The sequence below is a fragment of the Protopterus annectens genome, chromosome 12.part0, assembly GCF_019279795.1.
Source record: "Protopterus annectens isolate FY-2018-M chromosome 12.part0, PAN1.0, whole genome shotgun sequence".
Lineage (NCBI taxonomy): Eukaryota > Metazoa > Chordata > Ceratodontiformes > Protopteridae > Protopterus > Protopterus annectens.
The window spans coordinates 95,280,895-95,306,193 of NC_056746.1; the positions used below are offsets into that span (position 1 = coordinate 95,280,895).

Genomic DNA, 25,299 nt, shown 5'->3' on the forward strand with positions numbered 1-25,299 from the left:
CATTCCAATGCTGTTTCATCATTGTCTGTTATCTTAGAAGAAGGTGCCATCCTGTATGTGAACTAGCCCCTCACTCTGTCGTTTAACATCTGAACAAGCAAAAGTCTTTACTAGGTAACATATATAGTGCAAACCAACACGCCAGAAACAGAAGAAAAAAAGAACAACATACAAAGAGGAATGCATTTTGCTCGCTTCAGACTAGCAGAAGCACATTTCACAAACATTCACTTTTAGCCTAGCATCTCCTCTGGCTTCACATTTCTCCCCCCTTTAAGAATCTCTAGTGAGTTTTTTGAAGGTATCCCTCAAGAAACATAGCTTGTGACAAGAGTGCAGTCTTTTATAAGTTATCCCATACCCTGTCTAGATAATCCATATGCATTTCTTTTGGCAGCACCACAGTGATGTCGGATGGTCATGTTATAGGACTGCAAAGCTAAACTCCATCTAAGAAGTTTTCAATTCTGTCTACTTGCTCTGTGTAGCCATTTTAAAGGGTTATGGTCTGTAACAACAGTCAACTTTCTCCCAAACAAATAAGGTTGTAGCTTATGCAGTGCCCAAATGATACACAAGACATTCTTTCTCTTTGGCTGCACAAGATTCCTCTCTGGGTTGAACTTTGTGACTCAAACACACAGCTGGGTGCTCTTCTCCCTCTGAGGAAACCTGGCTAAGTACAGCCCCCACCCCATAGTTAGAAGCATCTACTTGTACAATGAATTCCTGATGATAATCAGGAGTGGCTAATACAGGCGGTCCACTAAGAGACTCCTTGAGCTTTTGAAATGCCTGCTTACAGGATGGTGTTCAAACAACCTTATCTGGCCTATCTTTCCTGGTGAGGTCTGCAGGCAAACAATGGGAAGATTAACCAGTGTAGATTTAAAATGAAAAGAACAAGTATATATAATGATATCATTATATGCATACACTAATTGTAAATAAAGGGAATGTATATTGCATCAGGTTTTAGACAATGTAGTGATAAATAGGAATATTACAATAACAGGAGACTTTAACTAGATTTAAGAGGTAAGCACAAAAACAAAGGAATTGATATAACAAAATGTTAGAAGTTATAAAACGTGGCACTTTAAAACTTTAGGGCAAAACTTCATGAACTTACAAAAAGGGTATGTATAGAACTGAAATATATTATTTTATAGTATAAAAAGGTTTAGTTATAAGAGAGGGGGAGGTAGTTGAAACAGGATTTTCTGATCATCTTGCAATATGGCTAGAGATAAAAGAAAACAAGGAACATATAAAAATAAACAAACAAATAAAAAGGATAAATGTGAAAGCATGGAATGAAGAAGGAAACAGGTGGACAGTAGTCTCTCCTTTGATAATCACATCGCCACAGTGGTCAGGAAATCCTTCTACGTGGCTCATCTCATCACAAAAGGATTCTCATCCAGAAAAAAAGAGGTCATTGTTCCCCTTTACTCATCACTCATTAGACCCATTATAGAATACAGTGCCCCTTTTGGTATGTACCTCACAAGACATCTACAACAACTGGAAAGACCACAGAAATACCTCACAAAGAGGATTACTGGCCTCAAACAGATGCCCTATGCAGGCCGTCTCAAAAAACTACAGCTTTACTCCATCGCATATCGCCTACTCAGCGGCGATCTCTGCCTAACATACAAAGCTATATCAAACCCAGAGCTGTTGGACATGCTCCACTTAAAGAAATCCCAATCCCTCCGAGCTACACGCTCTAGGGACCTTAACCTTGTCACCACAATAAACAGAACATGTTGGAGGGATAGATTCCTGTCCCAGAGACTTCCCATACTCTGGAACAGAATACCTATCTATGTCAAACAGAGCTCCTCATTAGCATTCTTCAAGAAAAATCTTGATGATTGGATGGGAAATGGGAAATTCACCCCAGGGATCACTTCTGTGGCTCTGCTCGACAGGGGCATAGGAAAATATTTTTCTTGGGTGGCGAAAGCCAGGGTATATTTTTTGGCTAGGCTTGTATGGGCCCTAGGGCCGATAGCCTAGTACCTACCTATGAACCTATGAAACATTAGTAATACAGTTATGGAAAGATCATATTACTATGACAACATTTTATAAAAACTGGTCTGAATGGTGAGTGATATTTAAGGAAAATATAAAAAATGTTTTTCACAGTGGCAATATAATGTGAGAAAACTAGAGAAAGAAAACTATAAAAAACATATAATGATGCATTAAAAGATTTAGAACATAATGATAGAAAGTACTTTGACAAAGTAAAAGAATTACATGAAAGAAATAAAAAAATACAAGGATTGTTATATAAGCAAAGATAGTTTTTACGAAGAAAAAGAGAAGTATTGAGTTACTTAAGCAGATTAGTAAAGGAAGCTGGCAGTGTAATTTATTTATTCATTATTTATTTAACATTTTTTACCAGGAAAGTCTAACTTGGAGTGAGCCAATTTTCAGAAGAGGCCTGGGGAGAAATGCTCCAGATGCATGTCTTTGTAACATGGGAGGAAACCCACACACATGCAGGGAGGACATGCAGACTACGCACAGAAGGCACCCCAGCTGAAAATCGAACTGGAGAGCCTCTTGCTGTGAGGTGACAATGCAACCACTGCATGCCCATAATGAGAGAAATAAAAAAGTGTGAAAGGAGACATAGAAAGAACTCAGGAAAAGATTATGAATAGTGTACTACGATATGTACAAGAAATGTTTAAAGAAAAGAAAGAAAACAGTGAATAAAACATGAAAAGTAAAAAGTTAACAGAAAAAGAGAATAAAAAGTTGGAAAAGGAGATTTGTTTAAGTGAGCTAGATAAAGTATTAGAACACGTAAATACAGATTTAACTACAGGATCAGATGGAATATAGTATGAAATATATAAAAAAATAATGGATTGGCAAAAAACATAAATATTTTGAATAAATGGTTAAATTAAGGTTTTGTGTATAAAGAATTATGTAGTGGAATCTTAAATTCATATGGAAGAAGGAAGAGAGAAGACAATTAAAAACTAGAGACCAAACGTATTGAATAATAACAATTATTATAATAATTATAATAATATATTATTAAATAATAACGATTATAAGATCTTGATGAAAATAATACAAAAGAGATTTGAAACTAAAATGGAAAATATTATGGAAATAATATATATATATATAGTATAAAGGGGAAGGTTGTTAAGAATTATGAATGATAGAGAATGTGTGGATGATATTATGAATAGAAAAGAAAAGGTGAAAATCATGATAGGAGACCTTAATAAGGCATCTGACACAATCTGACATGAAATCTTATGGGTAATAATGGAAGAAAAGAAGTGAGAAAGATAGGAAATTATCTATGTTAGTATATTGTAATAATAACGTAAAAATACTTGTAAATGGCTGGTTAAGCCAAGAGGTACATATGAAGAGCGGTGTAAGACAGGAGTGTCCAATGAGTTGTGTACTCTTTGCATTAGTTATGAATGTGATTGTATGTGAAATTAATTACAAAATGAAGGAGGTGGGGTATAAAACACATAAGAATTCCAGTTCTGTTAGCATATGCAGATGACATTATAATAACTGCAAAAAAACAAAATTTGGATAAAATAAGTAATAATTTGCACAAATGAATATCTAGAAATGATAGGGATGTATTTAAATAAAGAGAAAAGCAAAAGTTTAGGTGATTTAGTAAAGATAAGGGGTATATATTTTACAGTGAATGAAATTTCTGTGTTGGGTATAAAATTTGGTAAGAAAGATGTTAGAATTCAATGAGAAAAAAAACAATAGAAGAAATAAAACAAACCTTTCTTTTCTGGAGAACACATAAATTATCATTCAGAAAAAGATGTATTTCATAAATTCAGTACTGATGGGAAAATAGCATACTTACAAAGTGTATTTATGTTGCCAACAGTATTTGAAAAGGAATTATTGCAGATAATTTTATGTTTTCAATTATGTACGGGGTTCCAGATTAAACCAGTAAAAAGTGGAGTTTTGTATGTAAATTAAGAAGAAGGAGTTTGAGTTCATTAACCCACTGGTATATGCTACTTCATCGACGTTGTAAAAACTGTTAAAGTTGATAAATGAAAAAGATGACAGATTAGTAGTAAAATTGTATAAATATAAGTATGACAAATTTGGGGGTATGGTAAAAAAGAGTAAAAGATTAAAAGAGTGCATAAACGAAGAAGTAAAATGTTACCAACAAAAAATATTTTTGTGGAAAAATAAAAATTGATGATATTGAAAAAGATAGAAAAATATGGTACAAAAATGAAATGATAAAACATTACTATGTAAAACAATACGAAAATCTAAAGGATGAAAAAAATTAAAGCTATAAAAATAAGAAGCAAATGGCATAATCAGGAAGTAGAATGTCAAGATTTGTTGCTGACACTAGCAATAGATTACCAGTAAAAGGAAGTATGCATATACGAAGAAAAGTGATGGCATTTTATATTGCCAAGAAGAAGAAGAAACTAGGGAACATATGTTTTTGAAATATATAAAAAAAGAGTAAAAACAGTGTGGGGAAAACTATATAAAGAAGATTTTCTGAAAATATACACGAATAAAAGAAACATGGATATGATTAATTATGGATATAAGAACAGAGGTAAATAATATGTTTAAAGAATAGATAAAAATGTTATTTTATGTTATATAGGCTATATGGGATGAAAGAATAAATGAAATTATGCTTTGTTAAATAGATTTTAGCAACAGTAAAATCAGATGGTAGTTATGGAAAAAGGACTGGGAGACTTATAGGGATGAAAATGTAACGATTGTAAATAGATTTGTATATCTATTTGTACATATTAAGGACTGTTACTCTTTTCAAAAGGTGCCATCTGATCTTTTACATCCCTGTAAGTTACCACCATCTCAAGCAGATGGGGCTTCAGTTTAGCATCTTGTCCCAAGGATGACACACTCAGAAGTACAGCATCCCCATTATGCTGCACTGCAGTGTCAGCTATCGATGTATCTGTTGTGGGAAATGAACCTACAGCCTTCTACACTGGAAGTGAGTATGCTACCTATTGCACCAATGGAACTGCCTTATAAAAGACACATAAACTAGGAGGACATGCAGATCCCACACAAAAGGCACCTAGGTGAGAATGAGACTGAGAATATTACCAAATGCTGTGATGCATCAATGCAAACCAAAGCTCCACAGTTATTATCCCCAGTGCATGTCTGCATTTATTTTTCTTGTATTTATTATCCTGAAAAGATGCAACTGTAATTTCAAATGGTAATAGTCTGTTTTCTTCTGAATGTTTAAGGACAGATTTTTGTAGATCAGTACAAAAAATGAAAGCATGCACAATGCTGAAGGTGATTGGGAAGGAGGGAATAGTGTTTTTTCCTGGTAAGATACAGTGCTTTGTCTGGATGTCTAGGAATTTTAGTTCAAAAGAAAGACTGATACCAGATTATACTTTTTTTATTTTTATCAGTTCTTGCTCTCTCTCTCTGTCTCTTTCGGCTTTTCCCGGTTAGGGGTCGCCACAGCAGATCACCTTGTTCGCTCATGATTGGCAGTGGAGTTTTATGGTGTCGAGTTGCCAGCCCGGTGCCCAACCTTATCAGTTCTTGATAAAGGTTAAAAAATAAATTCCTAGGAACTGTTGCTCCATTAGACCATTCTTTTATCAGCTTTGACTTTATCTGTATTTCCAAGTATATCACAACATAAAATCTGTGTATGTGCATCTACTCTTTTGCCAGGTACCGCTCCTAAACTGTAAACATGCTCTTCTTCCAAGACATCTCTAGTCTCATATTCATTTCTCTTTCACTGAAAAGAACATCACATGATCACCATAATCAGCCAGGTGCCCATCAACAAAATAATTTCTTTCTCTCTTCAAATATTTACATTTATTGGTCGTCCCACTGTATTCCATACAATCAGAATAGAAAGTGCTCACCCCCTTCCAATCTAGCTTGTTTTTTTTTTTTTTAAATTAGTGGCTCTCCACTTAAACAGATAAAACGTAAGTTACCCCCTCTTTCATATCTAACTGCTTAGTGCACACTGCAGCTCTTAGGATATTAATGCATTTTTCCATCTTACCTTTAAAAACTGCAACATCTACTGCAAGAACACCAATTATTGGAGAGTCCACATTCTGCCTGACAGTAGCCATCTTGGGATTAGTCAGAGAAGGAGCACAGAGGACATTATTTCCTGGGGACTGCTGATCACCAGAAGCCTAGTAACTGCTTCATAGATGCCAGCTTGGAATTTGTGCTTATATTTTGTACCTGTTGACAGGAAGAGCTAAGTGCATAGCTTCCTTACTGTTTCTGGTTGGGTATTTGGGAAGTGAGTGTTTGTACTTGTCCTTCCTGATTGGTCTGGTTGTTATTCATGGCATCTACTAGGAAAAGGCTACAAGCCTACAGACCCTTGCATCATCTGGGATCACCAAGCAGGCTTTGGCCTGCTTCTCATCTTGGGATTGGCGCTAATGTTTTATTTCAGGTGAGAAAGAAAGCAAAGGAGCATTGTATCCCAGGAGAGTGAAGCTGTGGTGAGACCAACATTAGTAGTCGCCAGGCCTGTAGTGAGACCAACACTAGTAGTCGCCAGGCCTGTAGTGAGACCAACACTAGTAGTCGCCAGGCCTGTAGTGAGACCAACACTAGTAGTCACCAGGCCTGTAGTGAGACCAACACTAGTAGTCACCAGGCAGTAGCTATTTAGGTAACTCTGATCTTTTCATTTTATTCTTCAAGATCATTCTTTTTTTTCATTAAATACTACTTGATTTGTTTCTAACTTCATAATATCTTCCTAAATACTTTATCCATAAATCATCAGGCCCTACGTATTAGTTCCCTCTCAAGTGTTTGGCAGTGCCCTGTATAGCCACAGGCACCTTGAGTTAATATTTTTCCTGTAAAAGCACCATTGAAATTTCACCAGTACCTAGTTGCACACAGGACAACTAATTTGCAGTGATAAACACTGTCCCCAGAGTTGCAAACCAGATACTCCTGATAATACTTTATATTCTCACTCCAACTGTCTAATCAATAAAACAGGCTCGGTTGCCATGGATATGAACTTTCCCACTATCTCCGTTACCAGCTTGGTAGATATGGGCATCTTGAGGCAATGTAGACATTGCCTCATGTTTACTTACAACCAGTTAATTCTCAAACTGATATTTTAAGTGTGAGATGCATTTACAAAATGTCACTGGAAGCAAAGCTCTCACGTAAAAGCACTCCTAATGCCAATCAGGTTGTCAGTAGTACATACACTGCACCCATCACACACAATTTAAAGCAGACACATAGACCCACATATGCTGAGACACTTAAATGCAACCTTCTTAAACTCACAGACCTCCTTGATGAAGTACAAATAACAAATACCCTAAGCAACCCCGAATGCACTCTTTCAAAACAACACCCACATCGACACGTACTCTCATGGAGCCTCTACTTCTAAGCTCATAGGGCATGCCGCCACGCAATGCAACATTCTGGTCATGTGAGACACACTGATGTCCCTATCACCAGGCTGAGTAAGGAGAAATCTTTAAATTAAAATAATATAGTCAAAGGTCAATTAGTTAGAGATGCCCATATGACTTCTGATGATGGAGACGGAGATAGATAGATACAAAAAGTAGCACAATTATTTTACAAAAAAGGGTATCCAGCTAACATAGTGGAGAAAAATGTAGAATATGTTAAAAATGAGTGGGGTAAAAAATTTAAACCCCTGTTAGGTGATGTACTACAGGAAAAATAAAATTTAGAAGAGGAGAAACAATTTCATAGGGCTATGGTTATTCCTTTTTGTGGACAAGTCAAACAAGTGAAAAAGATTTTTGAGGACAATTGGTCCATTCTTAAAAATAACCCTAGAATATTTTCAGTTGTTGGGAAGGAACCCACTTTCGTATATAAAACTGGGCTCAATTTAAAAGGGCCATTTGAACTTACTAACAAAAGTCAGGTAGTGGGTAATAGTGGTACAAGATGTGGTGCGTGTGCACAATGCAAGTTTATACAAGCTAAGAACATGGTAACCCTGCAAATATTTTGAAGTCTAAGGTTTTCTTTGAAAAAGGAAATTATCAAACATCAGGGGTGATATATCTGGCAGCTTGCAAAACCTGTCCAGCTTATTACATACACAAGACAGAAAGGCGTCTTAGGAACAGAATATACGAGCACCAGTACCAGATTGCTGCAAGAAATATAAATAATGCCCTATATAAACATTCATTAGTATGTGCAAATTTTGTTCAGTTTTTATTTGGTATTGGAGTGAGTAAGACCAAATCCTAGAGGGGGAGATTACAGGAATTATATAGAGGAAAGGGAAATGATGTGACAAATAAAACTAGCTGAGACCCATGCAACAGGTCTTAATGAAATGGTATCCTTAAAAGCAATATTAATGAGGAAAGCTACCTCATAAGTACTGTGTATCTTAGTCTATGTGTGTGGGGGGTCAACTACACAGTATACATATGTTTTAAAGCAAGTCAATGGATAAAATGTGGTTGATTTTTTATCTTAAATAATTTTTTAAGTCTACATTTGATGAATGTCTTGGAATTTGAAAAGTTCTTTTTTATAAATGATGTTTGTTAAAATGTTCTTGCGATAAAAGGTGTCTGACATTTCATTTGAGCATTAAGGTAGTTGTATCTTTAAAGGATTGTGAAGGGTGATGACATCACTCATTTTTAACAGTACTTAAAGGCTGTACTATGGAGTGCAGTTAGATTCTGATGAAGTCTCCAGTTTCAGGGGATGAAAGTACTCAATCTCTGTCTTTGTATGTTGGAAGAATAAAAACAGCTTGGACTGAAGAGTTTGACTGACTGGAAGCATTTCCTACTGCTTTACAATGTATGTTTTGGAATTTTTTTAGTTATATTTTACACTGTGGTTACTTTTGGTTCTTTATTTGATGTATTCAAACGTATTGGAAACACCTACCATCCAACCCAATATCATATTCATGGGTGACTTTAATTGCCCCACTATTAAATGGGAATCATATACCATGTCAAAATTAAAGGCAAATAGATTTCTGGATTAAATAAATACAAACTCCCTGCACCAGATTGTCAATATACCAACCAGGGATGCAACCATACTGGATCTGGGAGAGTGCTGCACATGCCATTTTGTAATGTCTTCTCTGGTAAGGTCAGACCACAAAATGGTCTACTCTGAAGTAAAAATAAAACCTGGAACTCCAGCTAACCCTGGAATACTCAGGAACAACTCTTAGGATAACTTCCTACTATTAAGTGATACCCTGACAAAATTTAAAGCCCCCATAAACTCTTAGAACACGGATGCCTACGCAGAGCTGTTCACAGAAACCTATCCAAGCATGTTAACAGCTGCATAAAGGCAGTTGTAACCACCAAAAAGAAATACAGAATTAACTCAAAAAAAACAAGCCACCCTGGTGGAATCACAACATCAATAGGCTGTATAACAGAAGGGAGAAAATCATAGCAAAAATTAGAAGGTGCAGCATCCAATAGGAGAAAAGCAAAATCATCAAATTAAACCAACAACCAATAGGAGAAAAGCAAAATCATCAAATTAAACCAACAACCAATAGGAGAAAAGCAAAATCATCAAATTAAACCAACAACCAATAGGAGAAAAGCAAAATCATCAAATTAAACCAACAACCAATAGGAGAAAAGCAAAATCATCAAATTAAACCAACAACCAATAGGAGAAAAGCAAAATCACCAAATTAAACCAACAACCTGGAGGACAAATAAAGTCTACCACACCCTAATTTGAGGTAAAATTGGCCTCCCAGGTCAAGGACAACTGCAAGGCATTCTTTATCTGTGTCCGCAACCTCAAAGGCAATGCACAATTGTGTGCAGAGCTCATTGTTAATGGAACCACCTATGCTGAGCCAGAACATATAGCAACCTACTGGCCAACAAATTCATCTCCAACTTTAACCCCTCCCTCTCTCCCTCAACCTTTCCTCAAGAAATACCGTCAAATATAACTCCCCCTGCTATCACTGGGGAACAGGTCCTTAATGTTCTCTCTCTCTAAGGCCAAGAACACTGCATCAGTGGGCCCAGACAGCATCCCAGGATGCCTTCTAAATAGCATGAAACATGACCTATCAGGTCCTCATGAATGGGCATTTAACTTTAGTCTCCAAACAGGCTTCATGCCTCATGAATGGAGAACAGCAACAGTCATCCCTCTGCGCAAGGGTGAGCTGTCTACAGACCTTGGAAACTAAAGACCCATATGTCTCACTAGTCTCATATGTAAAGCCATGGAAATAATTATCATGGAAATGATCAGTAATGACATAGGAAATCTCCAGACACTGGCCCCAACCCAATTTGGTTCATCATGGGACAGGTCATACCTACTCAACCAGGTGGACTTCTTTGAGAAGTTCACCAAAGCAATGGACGAGGGCAAAATGGTTCACACCACTCACCTTGACCTGGCCAAGGCATCTGACACAATACCTCGCTTAGGTATTGTTGACAAACTTAAGAGGTTAGGTACAATCCCTTATGTCACACAGTGAATAGCCAACTGGTTCACAGACAGGACTCAAGAAGTTTGAATTGGGGAGTCCACCTCTACAAAGAGGCCAGTCACAAGTGTAGTCCCACAGGGATCGGTCCTGGGACCACTCCTTTTGGAATTTACTTCTCTAAAGTCAAGGCCAAAGTCAATGGCCTCTGGCTGACTAAATTTGAAGATGATTGCAAATTAGGAGCTGTCACTGAATTGCCCACTGACACAAATGTTCTCCAGGAAGTGCTGACACATACAAACAAATTATGTCAGCACCATTTGATTACAATTAAATGCCACGAAATGCATAATAGTATTCTTCAGGAAGTCATCCACCCTTGGTAACTATCATGTTGACAACACACCCCCAAGAGTTGACACAGTAGTCCAGGACCTGAGGAAACACATACACAGTAATCTTGCCTTTGACCATCATATGTCTGCAGTAGTGTGGAAATCATTCTATGTTATATAACTTATAAACAAAGGTATGGCATCTAGGTTCAAGGAAGTCAGTGCTCCATTGTATTCGGCATGCATCAGACCTATCATTTATCATTGAGTACAATGGCCCCTTTGGTATGTAGCGCGTAAAAAATGACTTGTATAGTCTGTTCTGAATTTGTTTCACAACTATTCAGTCTTTGACTGCATAAACAAGTCATTACTTATGCCTGGCCTATAAGGCACTCTCCAACCCTGCCCTAATGGAAATGCTGCACATCCGCAATTCAAATGGTGCAGGAGTCACTCATTCTAGGGATCTCAACCCAGCTTGTGATATTAACATAACATGCTGGAGAGACAGATATGTCTCCCACAGACTGCCTCTTCTCTGGAGTAGACATCTTATTCATGTAAAACAGAGCTCCTCGCTGACCTTATTAAAATGCATCCTAGATAACTGGACAGTAGACCTGAAATTCGTCCCTGGGGTGGTACCCATTCCCTCATGGACAGGGGTAGCCGGTTTGATCACAGACCTGGTCTGTTTATAAATTAATTATGCAAACTACCGAAAAAGAAAAAAAATGGCATACTTCGTAGTAACATGACTAGTCTCGGACTGCTAGCCTAGTAACCTCCTATGAACCTAACCAGACATATCCAACAAATGGAACATCCACAGGTTGTTCACTAAAAGAATACAGGGCATAAGTAACATGTCCTGTGTAGACCACCTCAAGGCCCTATCCCTGTATTCTGTCTCCTACAGGCTGTTGAGGAAAGATCTATGCCTGGCATACAAGGCATTGTCAGACCTCACTCTGATAGACCTCCTGCATATCCACAAAACAAACTGCACCAGAATTACTCATTCTAAAGACTTAAACTTTACCTGTGATATAAATAGGACCAGCTGGAGAGACAGGTATGTATCCTAAAGCCTATCCCTTCTCTGGAACAGGCTCCCTATCCATGTGAAGCAGAGCTACTCCCTAGCCCAATTCAAGTATAACTTAGACAACTGGATGGCGAACAGGAAATTCATCCCTGGTTTGGCACCTATGTTTCCAATGGACACAGGCAGCCTATAAATGGTTCATCTCCCAGGACCCTGCTTGTAAATGTTTCAACTCCCAAGCCCCTGCTTACATTATCAAAGATACCAGAGATTGTCAGAGATTTAGGATGCAAGGCGAGGCTTTAAAAGGCCTTTGTGGTCATTAGCCTAGTAAACAGCTATGAACCCATGAACCTATAATCTGCAAAGCCTTGCTTACTGACCAGTGTCTATTGCTTGCTGACAAACTCATTCAAACCTTTCTTTGTTTGTTCATTTATTTTCTAGTATTTCAGAGAACACATGGAGGAACATTAAGGCCATTATAACACTATTTCTACAATGCCCTCTTGTCTTTTTTGTCCCACTGTCTGGCACTGTTTGCCCTCAGAAAGTCACACATTCACTTAATATTGCTTCCTTCAGGAGTCATTTAAACTGTCATCTGAACTGATTAAGAAGCAAAAGATACCTTCTTTATTGTGTAATAGATGCAGAACAAAAGGCATCTCAGCCAGAGTCCAGAAAGAGTCACAGCCAATATGAGATGCCTGTCAGTACATACTGAGTGCATCATGCATTGACCTTAATGGTCAGCTAGTCCTAAATGTACAGTGTAGTCCAATGTTGCTCTGAGTGCTGCTTTCCTGATGTAAAACGAGGTGGACAGTTCTGAAGGAGGCAAGGCAAACAGCACCATTCACTGACCACAAGGCACAAAACTGCGTGCTCAGCAATAAGTGTCAAGGGCATTATGTGATAAAAATACAAAGTACAGCACACTGTGAACCCTGCAATGAAATAACACAATCAGTACTGGCTGACAGTGGACATACGGCAAAGACACTAGCCACGCTCTGAGAATCGAACTTCATTGGCACTCAAACAACATGCTGATGTTTAGGGAAACAGGGAAAGCCGCTGCATGTTCATAGGTTGGTAGTAGACTATTGGCCCTAGGGCCTATACAAGCCTAGCCATAACAATTCCCCGGCTATTTCTTCCCAGAATATTTACTTCCCTGGTCCCCTGTCTCCCATCCAATCGTCAAGGTTCCTTTTAAAGAGGGCCAAAGAGGCGCCCAGCTTGACATGTATGGGCAGTCTATTCCAGAGTATGGGGAGTCTCTGGGTCAGGAACCTATCCCTCCAGCATGTTTTGTTCATTGTGATGACAAGGTTTAGATCCCTGGAGCGTGTGGCTGTGAGGGATTGGGATTTCTTTAAGTGTAGCATGTCCAGCAGCACTGGGTTTGACATGGCCTTGTATGTTAAGCAGAGAGCGCCTCTGAGTAGGCGATATGCAGCAGAGTATAGCTGGAGTTTTTTTAGATGGTCAGCATAGGGCATCTGCTTTAGGCCTGTGATTCTTTTAGTGAGGTATTTCTGTGGCCTTTCCAGTTGTTGCAGATGTCTTGTGAGGTGCATACCAAATGGGCCATTGTACTCTATAATGGGTCTAATGAGGGATGTGTACAGTGGGACAATGACCTCCCTTTTTCTGGATGAAAAGCCCTTAGTGATGAGGTGTGCCACATAGAAGGATTTCCTGACTGTTGTGGCTATGTGATTATTGAAGGTGAGACCACTGTCCACCTGTGTCCCTAAGTCCCATATCAAACTTTCGGTGTTTAGTGTACTGCCACTTATGTGGTAATTCATGGGTACATGGTTTTTCCCAAAGGGGATAACTATACATTTCTTGGCAATGAGCTTGAGCCCATGGCTCTGGCACCAAGCATCTGTTTCTGTAAGGCCCTTTTGTAGAGTATCCACATCATTTGGGGATTCAATAATGGCTCCCAATTTGCAGTTATCTGTGAACTTTGTTAGACAAAGTCCCTTAGTGCTGGCCTGTACTTCAGAGAAGTACATGCCAAACAAGAGCAGTCCCAGGACTGAACCCTGAGGTACTCTGCTTGTAACTTGTCTGGAGCTGGATTTTGAGTCGGCTACTTTTACAGTGTGGGTTCTGTAAGTAAGCCAGTTGGCAACCCATGGAGTGATGTAGGGATTAATGCCCAGCTTAGTAAGTTTATCTATGATTCCAGAGTGGGGGATGATATTGAAGGCCTTGACAAGGTGCAGATAGGCTGTGTGGACCGCCTTTCCCTTGTCCACGGCTTTGGAGACTGATTAGAAGAAGTCAGTCTGGTTGAGGAGACAAGATCGTCCCTTTACGAAACTAAACTGGGTGGGGTCCAGTGTTTGAAGGTTGCTAATGCCTTTGTTTATAAGTTCCATAATAATGTGTTCCATGGCTTTGCAGATCAGGCTCTTCAGAATGATGGGACGATAGTTCCCGGGATCCAAGGTGGATCCCCCCTTATGGAGTGGGATAACTGTAACTGTGCCCACTCATTGGGCACGAAGCCTGAGGTGAGGCTATGATTAAACATGACATTTAGGTGAGGTGCCAGTTCATTTTGTAGTTCATGTAGTACACAGCCCAGGATGTCGTCTGATCCCATGGATGCTGTATTCTTAGCTTTGGAGAGTGCATTTTTTACCTGTGTGGCCGTGATTACCGGAATTTGGAAATCTTTTGGTACTGAGATGATTGTTCATTGTTACTCTGTACACACACACACACACACACACACACACACACACACACACACACACACACACACACACAGACATATGCATATTTGTGTGATAAGTATTACAGGTTCAATGACAAAGCAGTGCATATTAGAGAGCAAAGACAGACACTTGAGCTCTTTATAGAATCACCCATCTCAGTGAACTGAAATACAAAATCTTGAAATCAAAAGCTTGAAAGCAAAAACAAATATAGTACAATAGCTAAAATACTACAGATTCCATGGTCATTATTACAGATTACTAAGTCCTGGTTTATGCAGGGGGGCCTAATGCACCCCTACCCTCCCACAGAATGTTATTATTCTCATTCTAAAATGGCACAGTCTCAGACATTAGTGCAATACCTGCTTTTAAACAGGTCCAAATGTTGCACAATTTCCAAGGCTGTCTGCCTTTGGAGTGATAACTAAGAAGTAGATATAGGCGGCTGGGGACAATGATGAGGTTTGAATCCCACGCGTAGACTACTTTGCAGATACTTTTTTTTCAGAGTTGTTTTTAAGCTTGAATTCAACATTTTAGTGACATTGTACTAAAGGAATTTTCAGTTCCAGCCATTTGGTCTTGGATTTTGAAGTTCACTCCTCTGAGATGAGGATTATATAAAGAGTAACAGGGAGTCATGTGCAGGAGTGGGTAATGCAGTTCAGAAATATTATGACCTGTGTCTGGTTCATTGCCACTTCATCAGTGGAACCTGTATAATAAGGGGGTGGGGCAGGGCTATATTATGGTGAGGTCAGCTTTGACCATGGCTACAATTTTAAATAAATAACTGATTGTATGCAATGCGTTACTATGTTATCCAACAGTGGGTAGAAGTGACTACTGTTTAGTAAACACAATTCACTCATGTTGTACAGATGACCTTTGAAAAAGAGCAAAACATGGCATGTTTACAGCTAGTGGGATTTGGCTTTATTTGCCATGGATGCACAAATAAAGTCTTAAAAAGCAAAAAGGTGAAACGTCATGGACTTGCCAAGTCGCTCTTGAGTTGGCCAGGGTGACTTCTTTTGGGAAAAAAAACTGCCTTAATGGCTCTCAGCCCTTCACTCTCTAGTAATTTTCACTCGGAGAAAATTGCTGAGTTGTCACTGCACAAACAGCTGCATTTGCACTCTTTACAGAAGGAGCTCCGTTAATCTAGTGAAAGAGACTAAGTTCAGTAAGAATGAGATTTTCAGTACCGTGGATTCAGAATCTGCTAATGCAGGGCTGAGTCCATGTTTTCATTTGTTCATATTAGGAAGGCCATAGAACAACTATCCACATGCAGTTAAGCATAATAGTTTGTAACACATTAATATATTAATATACGTCAATGAATGAATACTAGACTTTTCCTGACATCTGTACCATTTGAAGTGTGTGTGTGTGTGTGTGTGTGTGTGTGTATCAAGATTTTTTTCAAAAGTTAATTTTATTACTTTTAACATGCATTAACACTTCCCTAGCTGAATATTTTTAAACAGTGTTTCTCCTACCTGTGCCTCTTTCATAGGTTCATAGGTTCATAGGTTGGTACTAGGCTATCGGCCCTAGGGCCTATGCAAGCCTAGCCATAACAATTCCCTGGATATTTCTTTCCACAATATTTACTTCTCCAGGCCCCTGTCTAGCAGGGCGACTGACATGATCCCCTTGTGTCACAGGGGCTATTTTTTGTTGGCACTGTCAAAGCTGGCCAGACAGAACAATCGTAAAAACAGTAGGTTTGTTTCAGAATTCTAAAAAAGTGGAATTTCATGACTTAACCAATGTATGAGGAAGGAAACACCAGCACTGACATGCATAGTGGGGACAATGATTACGATGTATGATCTGTCATGTAAGGAATCTGAGGAGCCCCTGTGACACAAGGTGGCATGACGAAGTCTTTTGGTGTATTTATTTATTTTTTCTGGGCAGCAGCACTGACTAAAACAAGTTGGAGCTATTATACAGGAACAGGCACTATAGAGGTTACATGGGATTACAGGACTGTTACAGTGCACATATTCACCGTGCACATTAAGACAGATCACAAGACTATTATGTCTCCTCCAGGACTCCATACAATTATCACTGTATTACATAGGAGGATGGAGAGGACTGCTTTGTTGATGGGGTTGGTCCCACTAGACCAGTGATCTCCTTCAGGGGAGATCTAAGGTGGTATTCATACTGACTAGGGGAAATCTGGTCAGGACACTTGGGATCTACCCTTATTCTTTTTTTGATAAGGGCCTTAGGATTTTTTACATCCGTCTGAGCTACCACTAAGTTCATCAGATGGGGGTTTCAGTTTAATATCTCATCTGAAGGGTGGCACAATCAGGAATGCAACACCCCCTTATAGTGCACTGCAGTGCCAATATTGGAAATTAATCCAAGTACCTGGTATAAGAATACAACCCCCATCCTTTGTATCTTCCAGCAGCAAAACTAAGAGTGCTACCTGTTGAACCACTGACACTGATAAGGACTTTATGAGTAAACAACTGAAATTTGGTCAGGTTCTAAGAAATTCACAATGAAATTTCTGCAATGTTACTATTGTTAATTTTTCCTTAAAACTCTTTCCTTTTGTTTGCTATTCAGTGCAGTATTTCTGTTTGTGCATGACCATTGTGGATTGTTTTAGGAATTTATACTTTTTCCTCAGAATTGTGTAAAAAATGGCATTACTGCATACAAGCAAAGCAAGGTCAGGGATAAAGCCCCTACTCCCTCCTCTCATCATGCTCGGGCTGGAGGGGAGCTTGCCATCCAATGAAAGTAATGTTTTTCAGCTGTTTGGCTGGAGTTATGGGGAACCATGTTCTCAGTCAGTTGGGATTGAGCAAATGGCACAGGAGGTGTAGTGCTTTGATTTACCATAGGGTACAGGATAGAGGTATTTCTCTGTAGTGATGCACAGGTGCCCTGATACACACAGAGCACACTATAGGGAAATGATGTGAGTAACATGCTCTGGGACTGGATGTTCCATCAGCATCATAGTCACTGCTTCATGCATCCTAGCTCTGTGTCACAAAATTTACTGCATTGCACATCTCGACACTTGGCTAATCTCAACAAGGTGCAAGGTGCACTAACAGGTTTAATTTTTGCATCAAATGTGGCCCCAAGTATATCCTATACTGAATCTGTTGCAGCTAGTTTTGAAAAAAAAAAAAAACTTGTAATCAAAACAGAAACAGTAAAGTCATTAAACTCACCATAAAAGCCCTCTTCTCCTGTGCCGTCTGGAAACGTCCGTAGCCAAACTTGGAGGTGGTATCAATAAACTTAAGCTCAATATTCTCAGCTGCAGAACGTTTTGTGTGGACAAGGAGAGACTGAAAAATGAATTAAAACAGATGTAAAAATTCAGATATCACTGACTGGCTGTACTTTAATAGGATTTTCTGAGTCAGTAAGAAAAGATTCCCAGCTTTATAAACATAACATTCTTCAGCTGTAGTAATCTAACCTCTATCACCTGTTTACAGGTTGTACTAATGGTTTACAGCCACAGAGATTTAATTATAATGTCATGTTCACTTACTTACTCCAAGATTAGGATTATCAGGAAACCTCTGATTAGTTAACAGCATTCGTATTATAAATGTTCATTCACAACATTTTCACGTTATATATATAATCCTAGAAAGCACCACACAAATGCAATACAAACATACATGAGACACAGAGGATGACAATAATCAATGGCTTCTACATGTTATAGCTGTAACTATTTTATGGGAAAGTTCTGATATAATAGTTACAGCTATCAAGTTTCAGGGAAATCTAATGATTTATCACAGCAAAAGTCAAAGCCACAACTCATCATGATAATGACTTTTTCATGGCCTGTTTTCTCCCCTTTCCCCATGTGTTGTGTGAACTGGAGTTTGCACTGGGAAGTAGTACTTTATTTTTCTTGATAAAGTTGCTGAAATGTTTTTGGCCTGGATTACTCTCAATGTCTTCATATCAAAGACATTTTAGAGCAAGCATATTCAAAATACTTTAAAAAAGCTTTTTCAAATAATAAGTTGGCTATACATGAGATCATATCTACGGAGGTATTATCTTGACATGTGCTAATACCAGAAGGATATCAGATGATATTCTGAGAATAGCAAGCAGTACTGTAGTAACAAAAGTGGCTAAAACAGTTTATTTAATCATTTCACTTTTGCTTTTATTGGCGGTGAGTCATGTAACTCACAAGATGGGTATGCCTTACAGATGGTTACATTAGTATTTATTTATTATTTATTTACTGACATTTGTTGACCGGGAAAGTTCACTGGGCCCAACGACCCATTTTCAGTGGAGGCCCGGGGAGAAAAGCTCCATACAATCACAGAAATTTTTACATGACATCAGCTTAACTTTGAAAGTCAGAGGTTAAGTTAAGAAACTTAACTTAAGAAAGTTAGTAAGAGCAGACTATACCTCTCAAATGTCCAGTTTTTCACAGAATGTCCACATTTTTGCCTCATATTTTTGGTCTATTCTTCATAACATTTGTGGTTTTCTGGCATATCATTGATGACTGAAGTCACTTAATGACAACCATTAAGTTTCAGACTTCATATCCTTCAGAAATGCATGCAAAATCTGTTATTCAAACAATTTCTTCCAACAAATTACCGGAACCACCACGATGATGATGAAAACTGTTTTATTTGATAAAAACAAGCGCTTTCACGCACTAACAAGTGCGCTTCTTCAGGTTATAACAATTTTAAAAAAGCTTCAGTATATATACATAACACACCCTGCTTAACGAGCCAAATCGGCGGCAAAAACTCAATTAGTTATGCAAATTAAAAGTATGTATACTCTTGTTACTAATAGCAACGCTATACTGGCTTGACATCAGGCACAAGTTTGTATATGGTATAAACATAATACATGGAGATATGCATCAACCAAGGATCAAATCTAATCAAAGAAATATTATTAAAACTGTTAGATAAAATTCTATTAAATAGAGAGCTAAAGACTCTTATATATAACTAAATCATATGGCATTCTTACTTACAATAGATAACATCACACGCACATTTTACTAAAAGTGCTGCTGAAAAAGATCAAAAAAGGGGGGGGGTTTGGTGGGGGTGTAGGGGGGTATGGGAAGGTAAGCGAATAAGAGGGGGGGGAAAGAAAAGGGAGGAAAGGGAAGAAAAAGAATATAGAAGAGACTATAAAGGAAAAGAGGGAAAGAGGGGACAACAACAGGAGCGTGATGGGAAAAGAAAGAAAAAGGAAGAAAGGGGGTGTATAAAAACAAAAAATCTAAATAAAAAATCATGACATCTCTGCCATATAAATTATCCTTACTATTCTAAAATAACACATTATTCAAACAATTTCTACGTTTAAAACAACAATAGTTAAAAGCTGCCCTATTTTTGAGCTTCCCCCATTATTTTTGTCTTTGTCCAGATTTCTTGCTCTAAGAGATTAAAAAGCACGGAGCAGACACTTTAAAGTGCGGTGAGGTTTTGTAAGTTCTGATTGGCCATGCACACCCACACCATAATATTCTGGTTTTATTTTTATGTTATAGACTGCATCTTTTAAAAAAATCCAATTATACCCAAGTCTATACAGAGGGCAATAATAAACAAGAAATATGCTATAAGCAGCGCTAGATATGTAGCAGAAACCTGGATGACATGCTTAATTGTGACATGTCTGTGACCGATGCTCTAACATATAATCACTAGTTATGAGTCACAGGTTTTGCTTTTAAAGAACAAGATTGAACTATTCTCTGAGCTCACTCATTTTTTGAAATGCAAGCAGCAGGCATCAGGGTGGTGCAGTGGGACCCTCAAGCATTTTTTTCTCCGTGATTTACATTGGTTGATCAGGCTTCCACTTCCACTAGTGTATTTTTTTCAAAACTGCTGTCATGTGTGATGATTACACAAGAGCCAAACATTAGTCATATATCATAAGGCCAGTTAGAAAGGGAGCACAATCCCCTTAGTCTCCTCTTGGCTGATAATTACTTTCCATAGATTAAAGGTGCACACAGAAGTCATGAATAACTCCAAACATGTTGAACACCCTGGAGTCACACTGCAAACAACATTAATCCTTGTATAGAAACAGGATGAAATAAACCATATGGGTAGGGTGTTTACTACATTGTCAAGCAAAGCATGATGACATCTTCCTTACCACAAATAAACTGCTACACAGGCACTTTCAGATCAGCTCATGCATTGCTGCACAATCAGAATCATGACAAACGCTATTCCCACCACAACTAAGTCAACAGAAGCGTTTAGAAGGCGCCCACTATTTTCTCAGGTGATTCTAATATGCTGCAGCCCAGAACAAAATGCACAGAGACAGGCCTAGGTATGAGTCTAGCTGAACGCGTCTATATTATATAATCGAACTTTTAAAAGTTTGAACGTCATATGGTCGACACCATATGATTTAACTTTTAAAAGTTCAAAAATGTAATTAAAAAAAAATAAACCAAAGAAAAAAACCTGCCTGAATGGTCTAAGCAGGAGGGCAAGCCCCCCTGCACCCCCCACACCCCCCGCTCTTTATATATACCAACTCTGAGATCGCACTACAGTGCAGAAAAGGGAAATCTTACCATTCCACACTGTACAGAGATGTCCATTGAAACATTCGAACTTTTAAAAGTTCGATCATATGGTGTCGACCATATGATGTTCGAACTTTTAAGAGTTCGACAAAGTGATATAGACCCTAGCTGAACTTATAGCTTAAATTATGAGGCAAAATGTAATACGCTTTGTGTTATGTCCATGTTGTACTCTGCAGTATTGGTATAACCATCCATTAAATGAGGAAGGGTCTGTATCCCACAAATGGTGCTGGCAGCCCCATCTGTACTCTGGCAACCCTGATCTAACAAACTCCAGCCAAATACATGTAAAATGCACAAAGCTGCAACTGTTTAGGGATGGTTCGGACAAATAAGATGACAACTTTCTTCAATGGCAGGTGATGGTCAAGTGACTGTTGATGTAATGGGGCCAGGTGATGGTCAAGTGACTGTTGATGTAATGGGGCCAAACAATCACAGGAATTACTTAAATTTAGAGTGAGTCTAAGGAAATATAAGGAAATTCTGGGCATACAAAGCAGGTAGAAAGAGATTTCCATGAAAACAGAGCAATGCATGTATTCTAAACAACTCATAGGTTCATAGGTTGGTACTAGGCTATCGGCCATAGGGCCTATACAAGCCTAGCCATAACAATTCCCTGGATATTTCTTCTCACAATATTTACTTCCCTGGACCCCTGTCTAGCAGGGTGACTGACAAGATCCCCGGGGCGAATATCCTATCTCCCATCCAGTCATCAAGGTTCCTTTTGAAGAGAGCTAAGGAGGCACTCTGCTTGATATGTATGGGCAGTCTATTCCAGAGTATGGGGAGTCTCTGGGTCAGGAACCTCTCCCTCCAGTATGTTTTGTTCATTGTGATGACAAGGTTTAGATCCCTGGAGCGTGTTAGCCGTAGGGTCTTAGTAGCTTTCATTAACTATGCTTTGGTGAGTCCCAGTATAGCAAACATCTAATGCTACTAGTATACAAAGAATGCACACATTTTCAAACAGTTGTGCAAATACTTGTGATCATTAAGGAAACATATATTTAATTTTCTGTATTAAAAATTAATCGAATAATTCTGCTCATGTACAGCATTACATAACAGAAATACTCACAGATGTCTTACCATCATCAGCAACTATACATATATTGTCTATTGCCAAAGCTTTTATCACTGCTAGCTAATCTTTAAATTACTTAAATGCCACAGGGAAAAATCAGTTCCTTACCTTTCTGAGTGTAAGTACCCTCTTTTTAGTGCCTGCAACACAGCCCTTGAGCATAACAAAATCATTGTTGACTTCTCCATAGTGAGGAAATCCACCCTATAATGCAAAATAAAGCATGAGTTAAGGCTGTTCTCTAGCCAACAATTACGGTGAAAATACAATCATTTTGAAGTAGGATGAAATGTGATTTAAGATAATATGTACCAAAATCCTACAGCACAACACAATATAACTTACATTTGCATAATTAAACTGCTAACTAAAGCACTTTAGATGTTTCTGCATTCCATAGCTCATAAAGGATTAAATCCCTATTCAGTCATAGGTTCATAGGTTCATAGGTAGGTACTAGGCTATCTGCCCAAGGGCATTTATAAGCCTAGCCAGAATGTGTTGGCTTTCGCCTCCCCTTTAAATTAGTTTCCTGGGCCTCTGTCTAGCAGGGCCACTGAAGTGATCCCAGGGGTAAACCTACGATTTCCCATCCATTCGCCAAGATTTCTCTTGAAGAGAGTCAGCGAGGGGCTCTGCCTAACATAAATTGGGATTCTATTCCAGAGTGAGGGAAGTCTCTGAGATAGGAATCTATCCCTCCAGCATGTCCTGTTTATTGTTGTGCTGAGGTTTAGTTCACTGGAGCATGTGGCTCTAAGAGATTTGGTTTTCTTGAGGTGGAGCATGTCCATTAATTCCGGGTTGGACATGGCCTTATACGTCAGGCAGAGATCACCTCTGAGCAGGCGGTAAGCAACCGAGTAAAGCTGGAGTTTTTTTTTAGACGAGCTGTATAGGGCATCTCTTTGAGGCCCATGATCCTCTTGGTGAGGTACTTCTGTGGTCTTTCCAGCTGCTGCAGGTGTCGAGTAAGATATATTCCAAATGGGGCATTGTACTCTATTATGGGCCTAATGAGTGATGAGTAGAGGGGCACAATGACCTCTCTTGATCTAGAGGTGAACCCTTTCGTGATTAGGTGGGCTACACAGAAGGAATTTCTAATTACTTTGGCAATGTGATTATCGAAGGATAGGTTGCTATCTACCTGGGTCCTGAAGTCCCTAATTACATCTTCCGTACTTAGTGGATTACCACCTATGTGATAATTTGTGGACACTTTGTTTTTCCCAAAGGGGATGACTATGCATTTTTTGGCATTCAGCTTGAGGCCATGGTTTTGACACCAGGTATCTGTCTCTGTGAGACCCTTCTGGAGGATGTCTGTGTCAGCCGGTGAGTCAATTATGGCCCCCAGTTTCCAGTCATCTGCAAACTTGGTCAGCCATAGTCCTCCTATGCTTGCCTGTACCTCAGAGAAGTATATACCGAACAGGAGGGGTCCCAGGACCGAGCCCTGTGGGATGCCACTTGTAACTGGTTTAGAGTCGGACATGGCACCTGCGACTCTGACCATGTGTGTTCTATCCGTGAGCCAGTTGGCCACCCATCTCGTGACATAGGGGATAATGTTCAAGCTGGTGAGCTTATCTATGATGCCAGAGTGTGGAATGGTGTCGAAGGCCTTAGTGAGGTCCAGGTAGGCTGTGTGGGCTACCTTTCCTTCATCTATGGCCTTAGTAACTGTTTCAAAGAAGTCAACTAGGTTAAGGAGGCAGGATCTGCCTTTAACAAAGCAGAATTTGGTAGGGTCTAGTGTCTGGAGGTTCCCAATATCTCTGTTTATGAGTTCCATGATGATTCGCTCCATAGTTTTGCAGATCAGGCTGATCAGGCTAGTCAGGCTTATAGGACGATAGCTCCCTGGTTCTGTTGTGGCACCACCTTTGTGGAGCGGGATGACTGTTGCTGTATGCCATTGTTTGGGTACATAGCCTGTGGTAAGGCTGAGTCTGAACAGTAAATTTAGGTGAGGGTTTATTTCCTTTTGGAGTTCGTGTAAGACGCAGCCTGGGACACCATCTGGTCCCATTGATGCTGTGTTCTTAGCTTTGGAGAGAGCTGTTTTTACCTGCATGTCCATGATGTCTGGGGCTCTGCATTCTTCTGGGATGGACACCAGCCTTTTTGGGGGTGAGGGGGGGGTAAAGTTTGCACTGAACTTGTCAGCCAGGATGTTGGCAATGTCAGTTGGTTCAGTGTATTTTTTGCCATTTTGCACTAGCTCAGAGCATATCTGAGAGTTACCACCTAGATTTGTGACATAGCTAAAGAAGGCTTTGTGGTTATCTTTAGTGTCCTTGGCAATTTTTTCTTCTAAACTGGCCTTGGATGATTTTATGAGGGATCGTAGTTTCTTGCTAATATTGATCAGTGATGCCTTTCCTTTTTGGGATTTGGTCAACCTTCCTTACATCAATATGCATCAAGAGCCATTATGGATTTCCTGCAGGTTAATTGCTATGATTATCTCCTTCAAGTTCTAAGCATGTAGGTTTACCATCCTTCTTTGGCAACCTTTCTTACAGTTGCAAGTACAAAATGCCTCTTTAAATACTGTTCAAGCTGCTTGCTACAACCTTTTTTAAAAGATGTATTTACCGAGTTATTAAGTGTGTCTCTCCTTTTACTTTAGCTATGCCGCTCCTATGCCTGCCACGTTCCTCAGCTCAGCTCCATTATTTACATTCAGTTCATAAGCATAACTGCCTTTGTCACGTCTATGTCCTGACTTCAAATGTAGAAGACTGCAACCCCTTTACATTCTTTATCCAGATAGGTAATTAAGATGCTTTCTGCTTCTTTTCCTTGTCTAAACCCTCTTCCACCTTTTTCCTATCTTTTTATTAAACGTAGTCTTAGTCCGGCCTCACCTGTATTACACACACTAAGA

General features: G+C 39.1%; 1 protein-coding gene across 1 annotated transcript in view; it reads right to left on the bottom strand.

Moving 5' to 3' along the window:
- RPL3L (ribosomal protein L3 like) overlaps nt 1–25,299 on the bottom strand; it is a 223,020-nt gene that overhangs the window by 23,072 nt on the left and 174,649 nt on the right. Inside the window, exons 8-9 of the mRNA XM_044089111.1 lie at nt 22,512–22,607; nt 17,898–18,017 (exon numbers count right to left, since the gene is read on the bottom strand). Of these exons, the coding sequence (XP_043945046.1) occupies nt 17,898–18,017; nt 22,512–22,607 (216 nt within the window). The remainder of the gene's footprint in view (nt 1–17,897; nt 18,018–22,511; nt 22,608–25,299) is intronic.